The sequence below is a fragment of the Populus trichocarpa genome, chromosome 3 (genome assembly GCF_000002775.5).
Source record: "Populus trichocarpa isolate Nisqually-1 chromosome 3, P.trichocarpa_v4.1, whole genome shotgun sequence".
NCBI classification, from domain to species: domain Eukaryota; kingdom Viridiplantae; phylum Streptophyta; class Magnoliopsida; order Malpighiales; family Salicaceae; genus Populus; species Populus trichocarpa.
The window spans coordinates 9,820,776-9,846,096 of record NC_037287.2 but is presented as its reverse complement, the minus strand read 5'-3'; the positions used below and the strand labels follow the sequence as shown (position 1 = coordinate 9,846,096).

The window sequence follows — 25,321 nt, the reverse complement described above, 5'->3', positions numbered from 1 at the left end:
TTAATTAACAAAGAATTTAAAGGAGATCGATATATTTTGTTGCGTTGTTTTTGCTTATCTTATTACATTTCACTATTTATAATATTATTTACTATGTAAATTTCCTTCCTTGGTCCATCAAATTTTAGATTTTTTTTCCAATTTGGTTAATGAGATTTATTTTCTTTCAATTTGATCCTTAAAAGTTATGTAGTTATTCAAGATTTTTTTATTTTCTTTGGATCGCATGTTTTCGTGTATCCAATATATCAAGGATTGTTTTAAGATGAAATGAGGTCAACCAACTTTCATGCATATTAATCAATAAAGAAACTAAAGGAAATCAACATTTTGTTGTGTTACTGATAGTTATCCTTTCACATTTCATTATTCATAACATTGTTCACTATAAAAATTTCCTTTATTGGTCTTTTTAATTTTTGATTTTTTTTCATTGTGGTTTTATTTTCTATCAATTTGGTCCTTAAAAGTTATGTTTTTATTTTCTAAGATTTTTTTTTATTATTTTTGTTGAATTGCATGTTATCATGTATCTGATGTGTTAGGGATTGTTCTAGGATTAAATAACAGGTCAAATTTACATAATTAAACTTTTAATTACAATGAAAAAATAAAATTTTAAAAATAAAAATCAAATTCACATTGGCAAAAATTAACGACTTTTTTCACATGTGTATTGTAAAAAGGCGTGTAAAAATACACTTTGATCCCTTAATTTTTTTTTCATATCTAGTCCCTTCTGTTTTTGGATTTTTTGTTTCGAAAGTCGTAGGGAAATATTAAGAGAAAGAAAGCTCTCAGATGTTTGGGTTCGAACCACTAATCACTTTGATTTTGGTGTCTATGGATTTGGTTTTAAGAGATAAACTCAATGAAAGTGGTTTCTACCTTCAATGATGCCCCAAAAAGTATATCAAGCCATGAAAAGTTGTTTTATTTGATTTGATATTGATTTTTTAGGCCATTAAAAAGTGTTTTGTTGATCATGACTGGATTTTAGAGGTTCATGAGATTTTTTTTTTCATGTTTTTGGGTAAAAAATGTTAAAGGTCTTAGTTTTAGAGGTCTAAAACCTTGGATCTCAATTTTTTAGGTCAACAAAGGTGGCTTAAAAAACACATTCTAATAGTTTGATCTTTATTTGTTTAAAGATTGTAGACGAATCACTCGTCATTCGTTCACTTAAAAAAAATATAAGGATGGACAACATGAGTTTTAAATATGGGCTAAGCATGTAAGCCTATTCTTTTAGCCCACGCGTACCTAGCCTTTTAATTTTTTATGTGATTATTTTTTTCTTTTCACATTTTATAATTAGTTTATTTTTAAATAAATTATTAAGAATAATTTTTTATTAATTATCAAATTTTCACCAAAAAAAATTAGATAAGAGCTTAGAAAGTTTTTTATTTGATTTTGAGTTTTTATGTTAATTAGAATGTGTTTTGTTGTTCAAAACGGGGTTTAAAAGGTTCATGAAATGTTTATTTTATGTTTTTGGTGAAAAAATGGTTGAAATATGGGGTTTTATGATCCAAAACATTAGTCCCTGGTTTTTCAATGATACAAAAAAGGTTGTAAATGGATGATACGTTGTCTATTCACTTAAAAAAAAATACAAGTTATCCGTTTTTTTTTTAAAAAACCCAAGTTTATAGACGTTAGCTTCCAGGCCCAAACATTTGGATTTTAAATGTGGTCCAGTAACACAGCTCCATTCTCCTAGCCAATATGCGTCTAGCTCTTTATTTTTTATTTGACCCTTGTCCCTATAGAGACTAGAAGATTATAAGTGTTTACTTGATTACACGTGTAGTTTTATAAAGGCCATCATATTGTGATATTAGTTTTCCTCTTTTGTAAAGGTTGTTCATTGCTTTTACCTTCCTCAAGACTAGATGCCTCACTTTGAAATGTTCATTTCTCACTTTGGTGCTATGGTATTGGGATATCTTATGTTTATAAGCCTTATTTTCTTGCTAAGCTATTAATCGGGTCTATTCTAACAAGTCCAAGTTCACTTTGAGCTCTTTTTCATTCCAATCAACTCCCTATGCCTAGGACACTTAATCTTTACTAGTATGATTGATTTTATGCTATAAGTAAGGAGAAATAGGGTCTCCCATGTAGAATACTTATTGGTGGTTCTATAAGCCTAAGAAATAAGGAGAAATAAGGTCTCCCATATAGAATACTTATTGGTGGTTCTATAAGCCTAAGAAATTTTATCAATTCATTAGCCTTCCTTTTACTTCTTAAATCTTTTTTTGAGTCCATATAAGCATTTTATTTATAAGCTTTGTCTGTTCATTAGTTTAAGGTTAGGATATGGGAGAGGGGGATTTATACTATATGTGTAACCTTTAACAATGCCCTTTGATTTTTCTGTTGTTTATTCATTATATGTTATCAAAACGTTAGATAGCCTAAAATGACATAATAATATTTTTCAACATAAAATAAATAACCTTGTTGGTAATGATTTGTGAGAGAGAAACATTGTGGTTGATTAAGATTTAAGTTAATTAGGCCACCAAAAACAACCCTGATTGCAATCCAATAGTAGCAAGCATTAGGCTAATTAGGTCATCAAGACCTTTAGGATCCTAAATTGATTATATATGCCTTTGAGTGATACTAAGCCACCAGGATATCCCCGAAAACTAAACTAAAGAGGGTTTTTTGGTCTTAGCTGAGGCTGTGTGTATCTAGGTGAACCTTGGAATCTGTTATGACTTTAAGCCTACATTTACTCTAAGTGCAATGAAGGGAGAAATAATATTAAAATAAGCTAATTTTGTTTCAAATGAAGATTAAAGAAATTAACTTGCTTGCTTAACTCGGTTCTACTAAGTCGAGTGCAGAATGGGTGAAGGGTACATCCATCCTTTATCTAAACTTTTCATTTCTTAACTCATTTTTTCATAGAGTTGTAATTTTTTTTTAATATAATTTATAGATTCTTTATTTATGATTTACATATGATGCAATCGAAAGCAATATAAGAAAAACTCTTTATTATAGTTGTTTTAGGTGGCTTTTAATCTAAATAGAAAAAATAATCTAAAATCAACTAAAAATATATAATAAATCCTAAATAGTAGCATATTGACTTTGTTTCTTGTAGGTTACATCATATTACTTTCATGTGATCAAGATGGAAATTTAGAGTTGCATAATTGTAAATATTCCACAATTCAATGGAATATTATAATGATATTATGTTCTTACAAGCAAGTTGGCAAAGAAAGGCATATGGTATGAGCATATTCTTATTCACTAACACCACGACATAGTCACATAAGATGTTCATGGTAATATAAAATATATTAATTTCCTACAAGAGTTGGAGAATTATTGGAAATAGGCCCTACTACATTATAGAACACCATTGCTCTTGAACAATATTTTTTTTATGAATAGAGAATTAAAAGAATTTTTCAATACCATCATTGGCATCCAAGAACATACAAAGGAGGTTTATTTATATACGATATTTTAAAGTTTTTTTCATAGTTTTATTTGAATTCTACATATAAAAATAAAATACAGTTTTTTTTATAAAAAAAATATGAGATCAATCTTCCAAATCCTCGTATTACAATATTGTTTTTGTTTGTTGTATAGCGAAAATTATTTACAAAGCTTTTTAGCATTAAAACTATTTTTATGCGAGCTCAAAATTGCCTTGCTGGTTGAAGAGAGAATAGAATATATATTTTTTTTCTTAAAAAAAGAGAGAGTAAAGCGTGGTAACGGTAAGAAAATTAGAACAAGTAAAACATGATTAATTCGGACAGTCAGTCACCACTCATACAATCTCCTAATTCCTGACAACCACAACCACAAAGCAAACAGTGTGTAAAAATTAAAGACAAATAAATAAATAAAACAATTTTCTCCTTTTGCGTTTCATTTCAATCTCTCTCTCTCTCTCTGATCTGTAGCCTCTCTCTCTCTCTCTCTCTCTCTCTCTCTCTCTCTCTCTCTCTCTCGTATTCTCTGCGTCTACCATCTCTCTTCGATCTGCTCCAAAACGTCCTGTGTATTATTAGCTCATTATCTGGTTTGCTTTCTCTCGATCAAAAACTGTAATCGTCACCACAAAAAAAGATTGAAACTTTCACTTATTTGGTCTGCTTGCTTCTTGTTTGTTTTGTTTTTGAATTCTCATTCTGCGTGTTTTCTTAAATAAATAATAAAAACCCAGATAGATAAATAGTTAAAGATGTGTGCTTTCAGTGTAGATTTTGAGAAGTAAAGGAGTTTTTGTTACCGTGGAGTTGACCCAACTCCAGGAGGTTCAGCTAGGTGGGATCCCAAATGGAAACAAACTTGATTGGTGGTGCCTCCAATTATTGTTACTTGCAGAAATTCAGACTCTATGAGACTCGCTCGGTATATATACATAATATACGTGCTCATTTTCTTCAATCTTTATCTTTATGTTTTCGTGTTTGATTGTTTTTTTTTTTGGGTTTTGATGTCTTTGATTTGTTGTTTTAATAGTTCTTGTTTGTGATTTCCGGGATAATGATTATTTTACGTCTGTGTGTTCATTTCAATTCTGCTGTGATTGCCTCCGTGAAGTGAGGAATTTAAAATTTTGATGCTTCTGGTGGTTTAATGTTGATGGGGTGATTGTTTTACATTGGATATGATTCACGTGGTGTTAGATTTAGGATTTTGACTTGATTAGGGGGTGGTCTTGACCAGATTGGAAACTCGGATTTGAAGGGAGTGTTTCAAATAAAGCACTCATTGCTTCTGAGATTGTAGTTAGCAATTGGTTGGGTTTGATTTTGGTTTTTTCTTGCTTAGTTCATTTTGAAAACTTAAAGCGTGCTAAGTTTATGTCATAGAATGATTTTGTTAAAAAAGTAGGGATGTGGAATTTGTGACTGGGCTTCCAGCGAACTATTCCATTGGAATTCTTGGGCTAAGCAAAAAGTGGGGAGATGTAAATGTCCAAATTTTGCTTTTGTCATACCTGTTTTGCTGCCTTACTCTTTCTTCCCGAAGTAATGAATAAGACTATATGTATTTTGCTCAGCTGCCATTCGATTTTATACAATAGCAGCTCATTGATTTGTCGCCAAGTTTGTCCCTTGAAAATACTTCATAATGACAAGTTTGGGTGCCAGTTATTGCAAAAATCTTTGATGTTATTGCAATCTAATTGTAGGATTTAGGTTGGTAACAGAAAAGAAATTTACACGACGCTGTTTGCTTTTCCTACTCTTCAGCATAAATTGAGATCAAAATTTTAATTACGCTTTTGTATGAATTTTTTTCCTTCATTCGCTCACCTTTATGATTGCTTTCCCATGTTTACTTGCTCAGTGTCACATTTTTTAGGCATAAGAAATCTTTGAATTTTACAGATTTGTCTATCTTTTTTTTTTTGGCATGCAGTCAATGGATATAACTTTATTGTATTAATATTATTCCAATAAGGTGGTCAAGCATAATCCAATTTTTTTTTCAGTGAATCTTATAAATAGAGTATTACAGACATGGGCCATTAGTTTCTCAAATTTTACCAGACCTTATGTTTCTTGTGTTTTTATATGTTGTATAAAGGGAGTAATCCTTGTCATGTTTGGTACTATATGTTGAAGTTGTTGCCCTCCTCTTATCTGTGTCCCTATAATTTGAAGTATTGGGGTTATTTCAATTTGTTTTGGGTAATATGGGTCCTCTGAACATTGAAGTCACTACCATTTTGGAAAACTATGCCCCTCCAGACTTTCTGCATGAGTTATATCCTGATGCTTATGAAGCAGGAAACAAGTTGCATAGAACTTTCTTTCTTGCTGTCTTGCTGGAATTTAATGTACTGATGATGTGCTTTGCCTATTTGAAAAATCTCTACTTTTGTTTGATGGAACTTTTTGTTGCTTCTTTCATTTATCCCACAATTTATTTTACAGCAATAGTAAAGTGCTGTTGTTAATATGAATTTATTTATCAAAACATTTTCATTTTCTTCTTATAAGCAATGATTATTCATGCCAATTTATCGAATCATCATTACAACTACTTCTGATCCAACATCTAATATTTGGCAGAATTTTTATATGATCGGAAGAGACAAGAACAGAACCCTTTGCAGGGTGTTAAAGATTGATCGGTTAGAGCCATCTGAACTCGTTGTTCTTGAAGATTCTACAACATATTCAGAAAGTGAATGCGTTGACCTGCTAAGGCGAATACATGAAGGCAATAAGTCAACGGGTGGACTTAAATTTGTCACTATTTGTTACGGAATTGTTGGTATGTTGTATCTGCAAGGTCTTCTATATGAGCTTTTGATATATTTCATTATTGAACTCATGGTGCTCTTTTCTTTAACATAGGGTTTATTAAATTTTTGGGACCCCATTACATGCTGCTGATAACAAAAAGAAGGAAGATCGGTGCAATTTGTGGCCATACAGTTTATTCTATAACCAAGAGCGAGATGATTCCTATTCCAAATTCTACTGTGCAGTCCAATATGACTAATTCTAAGAACGAGAACAGGTCTTTTGTCCATTCTGCATGTAAATGTAATATGTACTTGGTTCTGTTAAGGAGACCTAAGATACTAGTATCAGAATTAGCATTGTTGATTTGTAATTAGATGATGACTTTTTTATGGTTGCGCTGGTTTAATTTTTAAATCAATGTTCGGTATTTTTATTTTCTTTCATTTAATTGTTTGGAACAATTAGTTTGAGTTGCATGTTGCCTATTAGAAGTAGACTGGTTCAACACTGTGGAGGTAATTTCTTGACTATTTTTGTCATTACACCCTTCAGTGTTAATTAATGATGCGGGCTTCTGTGATTCATAAAGATGCGGGCTTCTGTGATTCAAACTTATTCAATTTCTTCTGGTAGTAAATGTAGCTATAGTTTATCTTTCTTCTTTCCTTGTTTAATTTTTGTTTTTGAGATGAGACAAGTAGGGCATCTTATTCTGAGGTATGCATATAAAATATTGCTGTTGCATCCTTTGTAGCTGATATTTTTGCCTAGTGGCTATTGCCAGTTCATTTCCTGCATATGTACAGGGGCAAACTTCATTGCTGTTGTGATGTTAATAAAATCTGTTGAATGAGGCAAGGTATCATCAGGGTTTGTGGGGGAAAATTCACTTTTTTTTTTTTTTTTACTTCAGTTTCTTGTTTATATTGATTAGACTAACAATTCATAGCATTCCTTTTCTTTAACATCAGTAAAAACATACTGACTTGTCCTTTCAATTTTTATTTTTTGTCTTGATGAAATAGATATAAGAAGCTCCTGTGCACGGTGGATCTTACAAGGGACTTCTTTTTCAGCTACTCCTACCATGTTATGCACAGTCTTCAGAAGAATTTATCTTGTAATGAGACGGGACAAGGTCACTATGAATCAATGTTTGTTTGGAATGAATTCTTAACTCGAGGAATTCGAAATAACCTCAAGAATACTCTATGGACAGTGGCATTAGTGTATGGCTTCTTTAAACAGGTGCATTTTATTTCAAGTAACCAACTATACATGAGTGCTTAAAGACGCTCATGCTATAAAAAAGAACAGTCCATGATAGAAAATGGTCATCACATTTACGATGGTATATGTTATGTGTTGCTTTCTTCTTCTCTAATTTCTTAACTCACTACCTTTTGTGGTTCTTTTCAAAGCTATCAAGTTTATTATTACATCCCATTTAGAGTTAGGAGTTGAAGTTCCTCTACCTAGGTCTTTTGCAAGGAAAATTAATTGAATTAAGAACATGGTCCTTTTGTAAGTTGAACCAGGTTGAATGGAATATCAACTCTATCCATATTTATCTGGCCTTATTCGCCTTTCAATCTTTATTTATGCAAATTTGTATGATCTGCTTCAATCTGATCTTTTTTAGTTTTCCTTTGTTGGTATCCAGGTCAAACTTTCAGTACCTGGCAGGGAGTTTAAGCTGGCTCTCATTGCTAGACGATCACGGCATTATGCTGGCACAAGGTATGGATGGTCTTCAAAACTTTTGAACAGCATGCCAGCTGGAGTTAACCAACCCTGCTTGGCTGCTTTGATCATTTGCCAGTGAACATGATAAACTCTCTAATATTGATCGGATCCAATCTGTATATTAACCTCTTCATATAGTCCACTGATGTGTTATAGAAACACTACTATCCAGATTTTATCCCACTGATCACTGCTGAACTTACAATGAATTTTATTTGATTTTCCTATTTTCTGATCTGTCTAGATATTTAAAACGAGGCGTGAATGAGAAGGGTAGAGTTGCTAATGATGTTGAGACAGAACAGATAATGTTTGAAGATGTTCCTGAAGAACAGCCAGTGCAAATAAGTTCTGTTGTTCAGAATCGGGGTTCAATCCCGCTTTTCTGGTCTCAAGAAACTTCACGATTGAATATCAAACCTGACATTATGTGTATGACTTCGATACTGTGAACCGTGTTATTCTGAGTGGTAACTTTCACAAGTTATTTATTTATTATTATTTTGCAGTGTCAAGGAAGGACCAAAATTTTGAGGCAACAAAACTTCATTTTGAAAATCTTGTGAAGAGATATGGAAGTCCGATAATTATTTTGAATTTAATAAAGGTAGGTTGCTGCGACTACCAAGAGACTGGTTGCTCCAGATGCCTGTGCTCATGTGATCTTTTAAGTTTTAAGCTTCTTGTGTATGAAAATGGATTCATGATGTGGTTTTTTTATTATTATTGCTGTCATTAGTTTTCGGCATTTTTTTTTGGGATTGAGGCGTGGTTGTTATATGTTTCTAACAATTATGTTGATGATTGGCAGTCGCGTGAAAAGAAGCCTCGGGAAACCATACTTCGTGCTGAGTTTGCAAATGCCATCAGATTTATCAATAAAAGTTTACCCGAGGAGAATCGCCTAAAGTTTCTGCACTGGGATTTGCATAAACACTCTAGAAAGTACTTTGCTTGCCCACCCCATACTTTTCTCTCGCATTAATTTTGTGATGACTGAAGTTAATAGCATTTGTTTGCTTTCAACAGGGCTACAAATGTCTTGGCACTTCTAGGAAGAGTTGCAAGCTATGCATTGAATCTAACTGGGATCTTTTATTGTCAAGTCATGCCAAGTTCAAGTTCCAAGGGATTGTTAAATGGGTCCTGCTTTGAGTAAGTTAATGAAAAGGCTTCCAACTCTTTTTACATGGTATTTTTCTTTTGTCTTATCCACTCAGGAAAATGTTTGCTCTGAGAATCCGTTGTCTTGCTAGATTTCACGCAATAATCACACAATTGCTATCCGGGCCCCTTTAAATTTATAGTAAATTCAAACTGAAGTGGATTTTTTGCTTTGTAGAATTTCAAATGATTTAAGGAAATATATTGATTCAAAACTCAAAACTTGCATATGCGCAGTTTGTGTAATGTGTCCTTTTGCATTTATACATTGTAATCAATAAAAAAAAGGTGGGAAAAACAGAAAATGCAATATTATGGATAATGATACTTTTCTAGTAACTAACAATTTTAGGGTACACTGCCAGGGTTTTTTCCTTTGTTTCTGTCTAATTCTTGTAAGTGACTTACAATGCTGGCAATGCAAATTTGGTGCAGGGAACGTGATGGTGACTATTCTCTTGAAAATCCTTCTAGTGACAATGTCAGCAAGTTGGATTCAGAAATTGCCAAAGCTGAATGTGATGCAAATCAAAATCAGAGTATCAACGTTCCAATGTTCCAAAGTGGTGTTTTAAGGACCAATTGCATAGACTGTTTAGATCGCACAAATGTAGCACAATATGCCTATGGATTGGTGGCTCTAGGGCATCAGTTGCATGCACTAGGATATATGGAATCCCCAAGTATTGATCTAGATAATCCTTTAGCTGAAGATTTAATGAGGATTTATGAGACGATGGGCGACACACTTGCACTGCAGTATGGTGGGTCCGCTGCTCACAACAAGGTAATCCTTGTGGGTTTGGGGAGGCCTACAGTTTAATGATTAAATATGATTGAACATAATTTTGTGGATCAAATACATTTTCGGGCACAGTTAGCTGTTTTCCTTGGAATTTTTTTTAGTTGAAAAAGTAAAAAAAAATAAAAATCAAGGATTTTCTCACTTAAGATTATGTAGTTCATAGGGGTGTGATTATTTTTCTTTGGTCACCTTGAAAATTGCAGTAGATGGGTCTGCTGCTCAATGAGCTGACTTGATTTGTAGGATTTTGGAAATCAGAAAGAAACATTTGCAAGCTTGTTGATGCTTTTAATCTTGGATGCATGTGTTTTAGGATGGTGCGGATAATGCAAAACATTATACCAAACATGTATTGTAGTTTTGTTCAATCTTCCAGTGTGTGTAAACTAAACTATTTGAGCAAGTTGGCTCTGTCATGTTTGTGTTTTATTAAGAAAATAAATTTTGCATGTCATCGCCTCTTTGATTGTGATGCCAAGGAACTAAGTTGATCACGTTGGGTATCCTTGCCTGCATGGGAAGAAAGTAAGGATTCTCAGGAGTTAAAAGAGCAATGGATGTACTTATTGTTGAAATTGTTAGTTCATTACTTAAAAAGCAAAACACCCTTGTTTCTGAAATACTCATATTCATTCCATTTGTCCACTTTGTTTTGAAAATTCTACTTTTGGAACTCTGCATAAAACTATCTATTTTAAGTTTAGCACTGCCAATGCATCACTGTGTTGCAATGATGATGTTAAATAGATATTTTCTGAGAGAAGAGGTCAGTGGAAAGCAGCAACTCAGTCCCAGGAATTCTTTAGAACTCTACAACGTTATTACAGTAATGCCTACATGGATGCTGAGAAACAAGATGCTATTAATGTGTAAGTATAAGAGGCTCTGCGCTTCAATGCCATCATTACTTTTCTCTGGAAAGAACTTCCCAGATCAGGGATTTTAAAATGTATGTTTTGATGGTAGGTTCATTGCAGGGGATGGATTATGCATTTGATGTGATATTTGCCTTTACTTTTTGGTCAGGTTCTTGGGTCATTTCCAGCCACAGCAGGGAAAGCCAGCACTGTGGGAATTGGATTCGGACCAGCATTGTGATGTTGGAAGGCGTGGTCCTGATTTAGTTGAGAATGCTAGGTAATATGCCCTCATAACATGCCATATCTCAATAATTTTTGTATGCTTACCTCATTCCCTCAGTGCCATAACTATAGCTGAATTTGGAAAGGCGCACTTGTTTAGGTAACCACTTTGTTTGGGTATGGTTGGTGGTAACATTATATTGTTCTAAGGGTATGAAAATAGGTAATCGGTGACAATGCAAAAACATGTACCAGAGCTAAAAAAGGATCAGTGTGGGACTATGATTCTCAATGACTGGAAGGAGAATCGTGGTTATAATTTCAGTTTCTGCTTTTGACAAGTTTTACACTTCATATCTAGGGACTTTTTTTGAATAAGAACTATTTTGGGACCTTTTTGTGAATAGGAAAACTGTGTATCACAGGAAGTTATGTTGGTCAAGGACCTTGCTTTAAAAAAAATGCATGTTTCTGTTATCATTGTTGTATTGCAAATAAATCATTAGCTTTAACACATCCAGTAAATGCAATTCTTCTGTAATTATTCAAATGATGCATACAACTTGGATATTGGAAGCGCTTTTCTCAAATTAATTATGTGTGTTTAAACATGCTTGTGTGTGAGCATAAGTTAATCTGAGATTTACTTTGACCATATAATGTTTAGAACATATAATATGATGAAACTAAAGTTTCATTTGTAAGGAAACCTTTATGCTAATATTTTTGTCATCTGTAGGTCATTCATTAAAAGGTCACTGTCAGATGGCAATCTTCGGTGTGAAAATGAGTCACCTGTAGCTGCCAATATTGGATACAGTAAGCCTCTGTCTGAAAAGGAGGGAGGAGTTAATAATGGTCTTTCAGACTCAAATCCGGAGATATCAACTTGTGAAAGTGACATATCATATTCCAGGTCTGCTTAAATTGTTCAATGCTTGTCACAGCTTGTTATGTTTAATGATTTTATCTCCCTATTTGGTAAGCCCATGGTTTATCCGATTTGTATTCACTCCTCATAGAGGTGCATAGTTGATGACTAATTGAAATGCCAAATAGATTCTCTTTTCAGCAGGTTATATTTCTTTAGCCATTAGGAGATAAGTTGTCATTCCTCTGCAATTGTAGCCATTAGGTTAAGGCTTGGGAATGGATAAGTGAGGTTTATTTATAAATGCTGTGGCTACAAAATCTGGCTGCTATCGTCCCTCAATTTCAGCATGTAATTAGGAAATGGAAATGCTTGGATGCATTCCTTAACCCTTTTATATCATGCGGTTGTTGCATTTTATGTGCTTACGTGGCTGATTAATGTTGGGGGTCTTTTTAGGTACACTCCCTCAATGCCTTGCAGGAAGCTTTTCAAAGATGTGGAGGAATACCAATGTTTTGAAAGTAATCATATTTGTTATGACGAACATGGGGATGCTTGCAGCTGCTCAAATTTCCTTGATATGGACTGGCTTTCTACATCTGGGAATTCATGTGAAGAAGATCTGTGTGATAGGTAGTTTTTATACTTCCAATTAAGTGCTTCAGCTCAGGAACCGAAGGCAAGTACTCGACAATTATTTTAATGGCTGCAGGTCTAGTGCTGGCCTATCATCTGAGAATCTTGGGAACGATGTGAAAATAGAAACAACCATATCTGCTAGTGAGTCCGGATCTAGCTTGAAGGTTAGTATTTTTTTTTCTTCTGGTGTTTGCATTTGCAGTTTGTTTAAAGAGTACAAGTTTCTGGTGTATGACCCTCTATAGCAACTATGTTATTTATCAACTTTTTACTCAATTGACATCATGTGTTAGTAAATTGGTTAAAACTACTTGATCATCTCTCATATGTTTAAGCATCAAATTCACTTTTTGTTTATGCCTATTCTATCTCTCCAAGGGAGAATCTAACACAAGGTAGAATGATTATGGCTGGCTCAAGTTGGCATCCAATTTTATGCATTTCTTTCGAGTCTGACACTGCGTCAACTATGGTCTTGACCTGAGAACTTGCTCTTTATATTGTTATGCTATGTGCTCAAGTTTCTCGCATTATTCGGCCGACAGTTATCAGCTTTCTGTTATTTGTATTTGAGTAATGTTTTGCTGTTTGATCGTTCATCACTTGCATTCCTGATTTGCGTTGGTCAGAATGTTAATCTGATACTTCCTTTGGTTCAGGGAAGAAGTCAAACTGGATCTTCTGATGACATCGCGGGTGGATTCCCAGACCGCTTTGTCCAGTGGGTAATGAGTGGGGAGATGCTGTTCCATTGAAGTTCACCTCCAATTTTTCAATACATAATTCATTAGAGCCATAAATCTGTTTAATCCCATCCGAAGGATGCGGATTTCCTGTCTGAAAATAAATAGCCAGAAATCAACCCAAAGATACAATTCCGCCATTTTGTTCGATTGTAAGCCTTCAGGAACGAGAATGAGGAAACACAAGGGTAAATAGCATAGCTAAATTCATTTGGAGCTCTCGAGGCCTCCATTTCCCTTAGGATATTAAAGATTATTTTTGAAACCCTGTATATATTTTACATACATCTTGCCAAAAGAAAGAGCAGTTGCAACTGTTGGATTCAGATGTTACTCTCCAGTTACATCTCCCATGTTCATCCGATACTCATGCCCTCCGCAAAAACAAAGGCTTTGAAATCTTCATATATTGATCTTGATTCATATTAAATTTAAAAAATGAAATAATAAAGTCAATTATTTTCATTTCTATAAATAATTAAATCTTTGTTAAATTAACCATGGAGCCATTGTCACAAGCTAAGTTAAATAAGGCTGCTTTATATAATTGGGATGACGCTTGCACTGGTAGGAAGCATCATCCCCAAATCTTCCTGTTCATCACAACCCCAGATTAATCATCTCGGAGCCACCATATTTGGGGGAAACAGTAACGTCTACAGTAAAAAAAAGAGATTTCTGTCGTAAGCAAATCCCGAATCATTTGAATCAGGCCAGATAAAATACAGTGCCACATGGAATATTACACCTTAAACAACAGAAGCTTAAAAAACGACATAACAAAACACAGCATTACTATTAGATGCCAAAATCGGTGTAAATCTTATAAAAAAAAAATTAACCGTCTAGAACTACACCGAGCCCAAAAATGTAAAAAAAGAAAAACAGTCCGTTCCCCACAAAACTAACTCATGATTCTCGACTGAGTGCAAAACATGGTAATTGTAAACAAGAATGATGGTAGTTGTAAACATGAGCATTCTTGCTGAATTTAAACGTCCCAGCCAGTAGCAGCAGCAGCAGGGGGAGGTACACCAAGTTCAGCACCTGGGAGCTGTTCAGCAGCAGGAGCTGGAGCTGGAGCTGGAGCCGGAGCTGCACCCCATTCGCCAGAAAGAACACCTAAATTTTGAATAAAAAGGTGGGATGAATCCAAAGACAGAAGTTTCACTGCAGAAAACAAATGCAAAGATTATAGGAGTCTCATCGAATTGTGGTTACCTTGTTCTGGGAAGAAATTGGCAGCAGGAATGGGTTGTTGGGCAACATCAGTAGTCCATTGACTATCAGCTATAGTGCTACCCCATTCACCTGCAGAAATCCCATAATCAGGAGGAGGGAGAGCATAATCAGCAGCTGGTAGTGCATCCTCCTCTTCCTGTTGCTTGGCTTCTTCAGGTTCCCTATAAAAGAACAAGTCCACCTGTCCAGAAAAATGCCAAATGAAGCGTTTCATAACCACTCCATGTAACGTATTCAAGCACAGTTACCGTGAATGTACAAACCAATCCCAAGCAGTAAAACATGACATTAAAATACTGATGAAGGAAACAGACGCATAATGAATGTTTGCATCTGCTGCAGGCTAAACTAAAACATTGGGATTTTGCTATAGTAAGATGGAGTGCAGAGCATCAAGTCATTCTACTTGCAATTTAAAAAGCAAATGGATGAAAACAGAAAGCTCAGAGAAGAGGGGCGGGGCTAGAGACTGTAAAACACTTTTGCAATAAACATGTTACCATAATATCCCATTTGTGCCCTTGCGGAATAGTTCCACGCATCTGCAGAACCATTCTTGCCAACAGCCAAAACAGGCATCCGATGCTGTGCTTGCCTTTGTTATTAGCGGGAATGCCAATATCCACAAAGTTCATGGGAGAGTCAGTGTCACAGAAAGCAATGGTTGGAATGTTTCCAAGAGCTGCTTCCTTGATAGGCTGTATGATATGATTGATGATGATTAAAATTTGAAGACAGAAAAAAGAGCGCAAAAAACCAACAGGCATGATAAGCTTAATGCTATTGACAAGTTTGGGTTCACCTGGTGATCAGTCCTTGGATCAGTGAGGATCAAGAGACGAGGTTCACTGAATGAAGTCTGCATCTGGTTAGTGAAGGTACCAGGGGTATGCCTTCCAGCAATTGCATGAGCACCAGTGTACTGGGCAAACTTGAGGACAGCTCTTTGACCATAGGGCCTCGCAGATTGAACAATCATATCCTGGGGGTTCTCAATTGCAACAATAACTCTGGCAGCCAGTAAAAGCTTTTCCCATGTTTTTCCAAGGTTGATAATATAAATTCCTGAGCAATAAAGACAAATCAATAAGACAGACAAGTTAGAACTAAAACCATTTGCCCATCACAGCAATGAACAGCCACAATAAGCATACTGTACAAATATTCAGAAAAATAAAGTCAAATTGACAAAAAAAACAAACAAATTTAAAATTATAACTCCCTTGCATCTCAAACAGCTAACAGATAACACGTTGAATCTTAATCGAAAGCCTCATTTTCATAAGATTATTCGAAGCCTTAATAACAAATGACATAAAACACACAAATTACATCTACTCTGTTCCACCAATGATCTCAACATAGACAATTCATCCAAAAAAAGATCTCCAAACCATTTCAAGTTCATGAACACAAAAGAAAAGTAAAACACACAACACGTAACAGAAATCATGCTCAAAGACTCAACCTTTAATAGATCAGCAACAGCAACAGACCACAAAACAAAAAACCTATTACTTATTTCCTAAAAGTATAACGATCAACACATCTAAAACAGATGGGTATGTACAAAGAAAGAGTACAGCTAATATACCATCATTGCGGCGCTTGAAAACATAACGTTCCATTTGGAAGTCACAATTTTTGGTGCCAAGATGAACCTCAGCAGCCAACATCATCTGAATGTCTAGCTCTTTCTGTGACAGTGCCCTTGTTGGTGCAGCCGCAGCTGCTCCGGTTGCTGTCGCCATGATTGACTGCTTGAGTGTGTGTGAGGCACGGAGGGAAAAGGGGGGGGGGGGTGAGGGGCTAGGGTTTTTTGGTTTTAAGAGAGTGAGTGAGCGATAAGAGAGCTTCTGTTGCCACCACAAGGGTTTTTTAAGGCCCAGACAAATAAATTATGGGCCTGTGCCTACTCAAACTACACGTCGTCGTTTGATATCATGATCGGTCTTTTGCTTTTTTGATAATCGAAATCTTCTTGATTTTAAAAATATTAAAATTTTGAATGATTTAATTGTTTGGTTTTTAATGGATTTATTAGTATACCGCTAGATAATATTAGTGCTGCGCTTTGAGTGAGATTATTTTTTTTTAATGTTAAAAAAAAATTAGATATGATTAAATTTTTTTAATAAAAAAAATTAAATTATATGGAGATTAACTAATGTGATATAATTGATTTGGTATGTCCAAAAGCAAACTTAGATAACCAATTAAAATATAGTTTGATTCAAAAAAAACAATCGAGATGATATTTTTTAAAATTGAAATGGCAGCATATTAGATCTATTCATATCAACTCGTGTTAGCCTACCAAATTAGTTATCTAGGTCATGATATCCTGATAACCCTATAAAAAAATTAAAAAAAAATATTAAACTCAATTCTCAATCAATCCAATGTTTAAGGATGAAATTGAAAAACAATCAATTAAAAAAATGATCTGAGTGTCCAGGTTAACCTATCAAACCTCGGTCATAAGACCAATATATCTAAATTAAAACGCAAATTGAAACAAATTATAAATTTTAATTCTCAATCAATAAAAAGTTGAAGGATGAAATAAAAAAAAAGGACACAAAAAATAACTTGAGTCAACCAACCAAATTCGTAACCTCGATCATAAGATTAGAATAACATCATGGAATGTAAACTGAAACAAATTAAGAATCTCAATATTTAAGGATGAAATTAAAAAAAATGAACTAAAAAAAAAGGAGTCAATCAACTTAACCCATGACCCAAGTTATAAAACCATGATAACCTCATTAAAAAAATAAAAAATAATTATGAAGTTCAATTCCCAATCAACCTAAAGTTGAAGGTTTAAATTTAAAAAAATCACAAAAAATAACATAAGTCAACTCGGATTAACTATCAAACTCGGGCCAGGAGACTGAGATGATTCCATAGAAAACAAATAAAAAAATATAAAGTTCAATCACAATAAACTCAATGTTGAATGATAAAATTTAAAAAAAATTATTCAATTAAAAAAAGGACAAAAAACCTAAGTTGACCTTGCTAACCCGCAAAACTCACAACTCAAGTCATAAGACTATGATAACCCTATAGAAAGCACATAAAAAAAATTATGAAACTCAATTCTCAATCAACCCAATGTTAAGAGATAAAGTTGAGAACAAAATTAATTAATAAAAAGGACAAAAAAAATAGCCTAAGTCAACACGGCTAACCTGCAAAACTCTTGACCTAGGTCACGAGATTAAGACAACTCCATATAGAGAAAATTGAAATAAATTATGAAGTCTAATACCTAGTAAACCCAAAGATGGATGATGAAATTGAAAAAAAAAATACTAAATTTGATTTTTTTTTTTAAAAAAAAAGGTCATTAAAAAATTGAAGGACCAAAGTGAAAACTAACTTGGCATTTCATTGTTCATTATTGTAGTGAAATGCCAATTCCTTTTAGTATATGATAAATAGCCTTACATAAAGTAAATCGAGACAAATTATGAAGCTCAATTATTAATTAACCTAATGTTTAAGAATGAAATTAAAAAAAATTAATTAAAAATGACATAAAAAACCACGTGAGTCAATCAACCAAACTGGTGACCTAAGTCATGAGACTGGGATAACCTCATAGAAAACAAACTGAAATAAAGTATGAAGCCTACTCTCCAATCAATCCATTATTGAATGATAATTTGTTTTTTAAAAAAATCAACTAAAATGAATAAAAAAAATCAAGTCAACCTGCTTAATCCACAATCCGGTTCATAAGACTTTAATAACCCTGTAGAAAGAAAATTAAAAAAAATATTATGAAGCTCAATTCATAATAAACCTAATGTTGAAGGTTTAAATTGAAAATAAAATAAAAAAAATAAAAAAAAATGACCTGAGCCAACCCAGGTTAACTTACCAAATCTAGGTTAGGAGACCGGGATAAATCCAGAAAAAGAAAATAAAAAAAATTATAAATTTCATTTCCAATGAACTAAATATTAAAGGATAAAATTGAAAAAAAAATATTTAATAAAAAAACAAAAAAAAACGAGTCAACCTAACCAACTTGCAAAACTTGCGATCTAGGTCATGAGACAGTGATAACTCCATAGAAAAAAAAATTCAAAATAAAACAATTAGAAAATCAAATTCTCAATCAACTCAATATTGAAGGATGAAGTTGAGAACAAAATTAATTAAAAAATAACCGGAGTCAACATGGTTAACCCACAAAACTCACAACTCGGGTTATGAGATTAGGATAACTACATACAAAGCAAATCAAAACAAATTATGAAGTCCAATACCCAGTAAACCCAATGTTTGAGGATGATATTTTTTAATAAAAAAAACTAAGTTTAAGTTTTTTTTTAAAAAAAAAGTCTTAAAAGATCTTGAGGACCAAAGTGACAAGAACCGTAGCATTTCATTATTCATTGTTATAATGAAAATGTCAATGCCTTTTAGTATATGTTAATAACCCCATACAAATTAAAAATATATATGAAACTCAATTCTTAATCAAATCAATAATGAATGATGAAATTTTAAAAAAAAACATTAAAAACCACCATTGTCAACCAATCAAACTAATGACTTGGTTTATGATACCGAGATAATCTCATAGAATACAGACCGAGACATGTTATGAAGCATACTTTTCAATAAACTCAATATTGAATGATGAAATTATAAAGGATTCAACAAAGAAAATGATAAAAAAAAACTAAGTCAACTGGCTTAACTCGTGATCTTAGCAATAAGACTATGATATCCTCATAAAAACAAATAAAAAATATCATTAAGCCCAATTATCAATCAACCAATTAAAGATTTAAATTGAAAATAAATCAAATAAAAAAAAAGATAAAAAATTGACTCAAGACTTATATGTCAAACCTGGGTTTGGAGACAAAGATAACTTTATAGAAAGTAAATAAAATAAAAATTATAAAGTCCAATTCACAATCAACCTAGTGTTGAAGGAATAAATTGAAAACAAATCAATTAAAAAAAGCACAAAAAACCTGAATCAACCTGCCTAGCCCGCAAAACTAGTGACCCAGGTCATGCGACCATGATAACCCCATATAAAAGAAATAAAACAAAATTATGAAGCCTAATTTTCAATTAATCCAATATTGAAGGATGAAGTTAAGAACAAAATTAAGTAAAAAAAATAACAAAAAAACAACTCCAGTCAACATGGCTAGTACGTAAAACTTAGACCTTGGTCATGAGACCAGAATAATTGCAATGAAAGAAAGTTAAAACAAATTATGAAATTCAATACCCAATAAATCCAATATTGGTGGCTGAAGTTAAAAAAAAACTTGTAATATTTATTGCGCACCGCCAAGTGATCTTCCTAAAAAACCTTTTTTCTTTTCTCTCGAAATCTTTTTAAATCTACAATGCAATATCGTATTTTCCCAAAGGATGACAAGATGTTTACTGGCCAATTGTCACCCTCAACGTCTCTTAAGCCTTTAAATATTAGATTACGCATTAAAGGCTTGGAGAGGGAGGAATTGATGAGTTAACTTTTTCTTAAGATTTTTATAAATAAAAATCTTCTTAAATCAAATGGGTTTGGCAAACATGCCAGACCCAAGATACTTGGACTTGACAGTCAGTCAAGTTTAAGATGACGTGTGTCTGATAAACATGCTAGACCCAATATATTTAGACTTGACAGCGAAGACCCAAGACAGTGAAGTATGTCAGACCCAAGACAGTTTGTCAAGTTCAAGAGAATGTGAGTCTGGCAAGTCTGCCAGATCCAAGGCACTTGGACGTGACACGTAACCATTGTCTAAGGTAACATGGGTCTTGCCAACATACCAGACCTAAGGCACTTAGACGTGGTTGTTTGCTAAGTCCAAAGTAACGTGAGTCTTGCCAACATGCCAAATCCAAGGCACTTGGACATGGCAGTCTACCAAGTTCAATGTAACGTGGATCTAAAAAATATGTCAGATCCAAGGCACTTGGACTTCGCAGTTCATCAAGTCCAAGGTAACGTGAATTTGACAAACATGTTAGACCCAAAGAACTTAGACATTACCAAATTCTAAAGATTTATGTCTGATCCTAAACAATCCTCTATAATATAAGTGTTAAAGACATAATAAACCGTCATGCCTCTCCACATATAATTATTTCCCTATACTTATAGGTATATATAAGGTCTTTTAAGTGACTTACCATACTTAATATCTCATTAATGATATGTAAGAGATATTTATCTCTCATTAATATCGTTGAAACCAGAGGACTTTCCAGATCTTTCTTTTTATGGAAATGACAAGGTTCAGATGGTATAAATACCTCATGAACCTTCTAGGTAAAGGGTTCACAACTTTTTATCTCTTAAGATAAAAAAAAAATACTTAGATTTCAAAGTATCAACAAACTTAAAAACTCAAGAACAAACGTCTTTATTCCTTGAATTTAAATCTCTTTTAAGTTATTCAATACCTTTTCATAAAGATATTAACTTTATTATCGGAAGGTTTTTGAGTCCCACAATTAGGATTGTTTTTGCAGGTACTCAAAACTTATATTGTAAGCCTAGAGTTTTTAAATTAAAAAGAAGAAGTAAAAGTACGTGAACATATTAATTATGCATATTGGGGATAATATTATTGCAAATTCAAGGTCGTTTAATGCATTTTTAGATATTTTGTTGAAAATTTTATGTTGTTTTTGTGTTTCTTATTTTATTTCTTTCCTTAAAAACATAATATAAAAATTATATTACTTTTAAAAACAAAATTTATTAAAAGATTGATCTTACATTTTTATATACAATGTTAAGACTTTCCTATACTTGAAACAAAAAAAAAACTTGCATCCAAATATTAATAAAAGAAAAATTGCTAATGAGTGGGCAATTATTAAACCCTTTAGACAACAAATGCAACATCACTTTATGTTTAAACACTACCTTTTGAGGTGATATTAAAAGCAACTTATAATGTTTTTTCCAGTAATGTCGCGCAATTAAGCTTCAAAGATTTTTTTTTGTCAAAAAAATATGCTATATCATTTTTTTTCCAATTAATATCTTAATTTTTTTATTGATATTTTTTAATTATTTTTTTCAATATCATCTTTCATCATTTAATTTTATTTATTTAGCTATATTTTTATTTTATTTATTTTTCTAATTAAATTTTATTTTTAATTTCATATCTTAATATTTTATTTTAAATTATTTTTATATTAAATTTAATCCACTTTTTTATTGCTATTTTTTTATAATCTATAATTTTAGTTCATTATTTTTTAAAATTTACCTTTACTCTTATTCTTTTATGTTGTTTTTTAAGATTTTTTTATTTAATTTTATCACTTTCCTCATTGTTATCCCAATCCTATTTAGATAGGAAAGAACACAAGTACATTTCAAAGTAATTTAGCTTTGAATTAAGGCCTCGTTTGTTTAATAAAAAGTGATTTTCTAGAAATCTCTTTCCAAACTTTCTTGTATTTATTTATCATTAGAAAAGTTGATCAACGAAAAATACTTTCCAGTCAAAGAAAAATTTGGCTTGATTTTCAGGAAAGTTTTTTTTTTATTTTAGACGGAAAACACTTTCCGAAAGTTGTGAAAAATTTAGAAATATCATGTTATTTGCTGATTATATCAAATTAAATCCTCAAACTTTTAATTGCTATATATATTTTGTTTTGAATATTTTTTTTTAATTTCATCCATTAAATTTTGATTTTTATATTAACTTTAATTCTCATTTTTATAATTTTTATTTACTTTTTTCTTATCATTTTATTTTTTAATTGAAATTTTTTATCTATCAAATTTTGTACTTATTCTTTTAATTGTTATTTATTTTATTAGAAATAATAATAATTATTATTTTAATTATTTTATCTTTTAATTTTTTTATTTGTTAGATTTAATTTCTATTATTTTAATTATTATTTATTTTATTTAAAATAATTTATAAAATTATATTTTTTTTCAATTTCATTCATATTCAACTTTTTAATTGATAAAATTTATTCATTATTATTTTAATAAACTTATATTATTTTTCAACTTATTTTTTATAATATAATCAAACATTAAAAATATTTTTCAATTTATTTTTCATTCCACTATTAAAATAATTCATTTTTCTCAAATTTATTTTCCAAATAAAAATTACTTTGCATGAAGCCTAAGAAACTATACTATTTCCTGGCATCTTCCTCATTTACAAAATCATCTGCTACATCAATTCAACAACACAAGCGGAGCAAAACCCTTATTGCTCGTTAACCAAACTCATCATATTTCAGTCTCCTTAATTCTTTCAGGAGATGGTAACTTCAACTGTCTTAGGTTTGGGTGGTGGAGGATGCTTCCCAACAACCACGGTTAAAACCCCATTTTCGCATTTAGCAGTGATGGCAGACACATTGGCATTTTCAGGCAACCGGAACTTCCTAATCAGCTTCTGAGGTGCCTTCCTTTCAAGCCTGATGTACTTGCAGCCTTCCTCATCACCATCTTCGCGTTTCCTCTTCCCTCCGCTTTTGATCACCAGAGTATTCTCATCTTCAACAGTAACCTGTAATTAATAAAATTGATCAGCAACCAAAATTTCAATTTAAAAACAAGGCAAATCAGAAAATTGATTAAACGTACCTGGATATCAGACTTGGACAAGCCAGGGACATCCATGTAGAAAACATAATCTTTGGGAGCATCCAAAATGTCGACGGGAATACTATTGCTCCTGATTTCATTGGTTGTATGATCACTCGACCGCGGATGAAACATCAACTTCTCAAAGTTTTCAGGGAAGCTAAACAAATGGTTCACTGCATCAAACACATCTGAATCTACTACTCGGTTCATCTTCCCAACAAATTCTTCTTGCTTTGTAGTAAGCTAGTTTGTTTGCTGGGAAAGTTGGGCAATAAAAAGAGAGAATGACTGACAGCAGGTTACAAGATGGCTTGACTTGACTGTTTGGTTGCTGAGAAAATAGTGGGATAAACATCATATTTAAAAGGAGAGGGGAAAGTTCGAGACCGAAAAGTGAAGAGTCTGGAAAAATCCCAAGTGGTTTCGAAAGATCATTGGTTCCCACGTGGACCTTCAGGGATAATGTGGAATCTTCTTGTCCACGAATAGCATTGACCTGGCAGCATTTGAGGGAGCCACGACTGTATGTCATAGGAATGTATTGTTGAGTGAGCATCATTATATTGGTTAAATTTATTATTTCAAAGTTCTTGCAAATTATTTCTCAAAATTCCTTAATGTGTATAATGAACTACATGATTTTGCAATTAATATTTTTTAGATAAATTATATATAATTAAATGTTTTAAAACATATTAACAAAAGCTAATTGGAAAGATATTTTTATAGTAGCTTGTAAGTAAAATCATTGTTTACTATAACAATAATTTTATGGTTTTGTTTCTCCATTTAGAAAATTAACATCAACAATTAGGGGTATTTTAATTTTTTTATAAGATTCATTAGTCATTATCAAATTAATAAAGGTATTTTAGTTTTTTTATAAGATTCATTAGTCATTATCAAATTAATAAAGGTATTTTAGTTTTTTTATAAGACCCATTAGTCATTATTAAATTAATTGGAGGCAAATAATTTTTTTTTACTTGCACATTGAAAAGACTGAAACACCCTTGAAATAAAAAAATAATTAAAATTAGAGTCATAAAACACTTTTATATTTTCACAATGATTTTTACATAATTATTATGTTAGAGAGGGACATTTTGGTATGTCACTAGGTGTAGAAAATAAAAAACAAATATAGTGAAATGTCCAAAATATCATTGGAAGTTAAAAAATATAAACTAACATCAAGAAGATTTTTCATCTTTTTGTCAAGGTTTTTTTTTTTATTACATTGAGTTTTTTTGGTTATTGCGGTGTAAGATGAGGGACAATTGATTTTTTAAACAAAGAAAGTGATAAAAAAAAAAAGTTGGTGACACGTGTGGGAGACGTTCGTTTTTTTCATATGGCGTCTAAAAGTACCATTCCACTATATTGTTAGAAGTGCCTCCATGTTCTCTATCTATTAGCGCAACACATGTTACCGATGGTGGTCTGGTTTGTCACCGATTGATCTTTTCCCCCCTTTTTTTTTCTTTTCTCCCCTAAACATTACAGCTTGACCATCTTAGTTGTTGGTATTTCAACTTCAGTCCTTATTTTTTTTATTTCTAATGTTTAGTTTTGATTATTTTGTAGAAGTTTTATTTGTTTTCAATTTCATCATTCAATTTCAATTTACCAAATATTGTATTCTCCAATTTGATCCTCTTTCTTTTGGTTTCTATTTTTTTTCCTTTGTCTTTTTGTAAAAAAATTATTTTTTTTCAATTTCATCATTCAATTCAAATTGATGGTATTGTTTTTCCACTTTGATCCTCATTGTTTTGATTTCTAATTTTTTTTCTTGACTTTTTTGTAAAAGTTATTATTCTTTTCAATTTCACCCTTCGATCAAAACATTGTTTTTAGTTTTTACGCCAATTTGGATCCCTATTCTTTTTATTTTTCTTGGTCCTTTTGCTAAATTAATTTTTCTTTTCAATTGCAACCTCAATCAAATATAAAATTTATTTTGTTTTTCAATTTTGATTCTCATTATCACGGTTACACATTTGTCGTGTTAACTTGGGTTGAACATGATCAATTTTTTATGTCTTTTTTTTTACCTCATTTTGTTCTTCCATGTTTAATGGAATGAAAATTGAGATACATTGTTTGTTCTATTTTGAAAAAAAAATATTCCCCC

The 25,321-nt window shown here is 32.2% G+C and overlaps 3 protein-coding genes across 9 annotated transcripts; 1 reads left to right on the top strand and 2 right to left on the bottom strand.

Annotated features, from left to right (window-relative positions):
- Positions 1-3,913: 3,913 nt before the first annotated feature.
- On the top strand, positions 3,914-13,630 carry LOC7461950 (phosphoinositide phosphatase SAC2). Of its 7 annotated transcripts, none has more exons than XM_024597800.2 (17): positions 3,914-4,066; positions 4,248-4,398; positions 6,072-6,276; positions 6,360-6,525; positions 7,277-7,499; positions 7,915-7,991; positions 8,242-8,429; positions 8,507-8,604; positions 8,809-8,942; positions 9,027-9,152; positions 9,597-9,948; positions 10,714-10,835; positions 10,993-11,103; positions 11,788-11,964; positions 12,379-12,555; positions 12,635-12,725; positions 13,221-13,630. In XM_024597800.2, the coding sequence occupies exons 2-17, from the start codon at positions 4,324-4,326 to the stop codon at positions 13,314-13,316; spliced, it is 2,418 nt and encodes an 805-aa protein (XP_024453568.1). In that variant the 5' UTR covers positions 3,914-4,066; positions 4,248-4,323; the 3' UTR covers positions 13,317-13,630. The 7 variants fall into 7 exon arrangements, with proteins under 7 accessions (XP_024453568.1, XP_024453569.1, XP_024453566.1 ...); XM_024597801.2 differs by having other exon boundaries at positions 3,925-4,066; positions 4,243-4,398; XM_024597798.2 differs by having other exon boundaries at positions 3,934-4,134.
- A 451-nt stretch (positions 13,631-14,081) lies between these two features.
- On the bottom strand, positions 14,082-16,387 carry LOC7461949 (40S ribosomal protein Sa-2). The gene is made up of 5 exons (XM_002303291.4): positions 16,141-16,387; positions 15,349-15,611; positions 15,047-15,244; positions 14,526-14,727; positions 14,082-14,426 (listed from the first exon to the last, which is right to left on the bottom strand). Exons 1-5 carry the CDS (start codon positions 16,295-16,297, stop codon positions 14,296-14,298), a joined length of 951 nt encoding a protein of 316 aa, XP_002303327.2. The 5' UTR covers positions 16,298-16,387; the 3' UTR covers positions 14,082-14,295.
- A 6,263-nt stretch (positions 16,388-22,650) lies between these two features.
- LOC7483571 (17.4 kDa class III heat shock protein) lies at positions 22,651-23,565 on the bottom strand. Its single transcript, XM_024596990.2, has 2 exons — positions 23,182-23,565; positions 22,651-23,104 (listed from the first exon to the last, which is right to left on the bottom strand). The coding sequence occupies exons 1-2, from the start codon at positions 23,392-23,394 to the stop codon at positions 22,847-22,849; spliced, it is 471 nt and encodes a 156-aa protein (XP_024452758.2). The 5' UTR covers positions 23,395-23,565; the 3' UTR covers positions 22,651-22,846.
- Between the last annotated feature and the right edge of the window lie 1,756 nt (positions 23,566-25,321).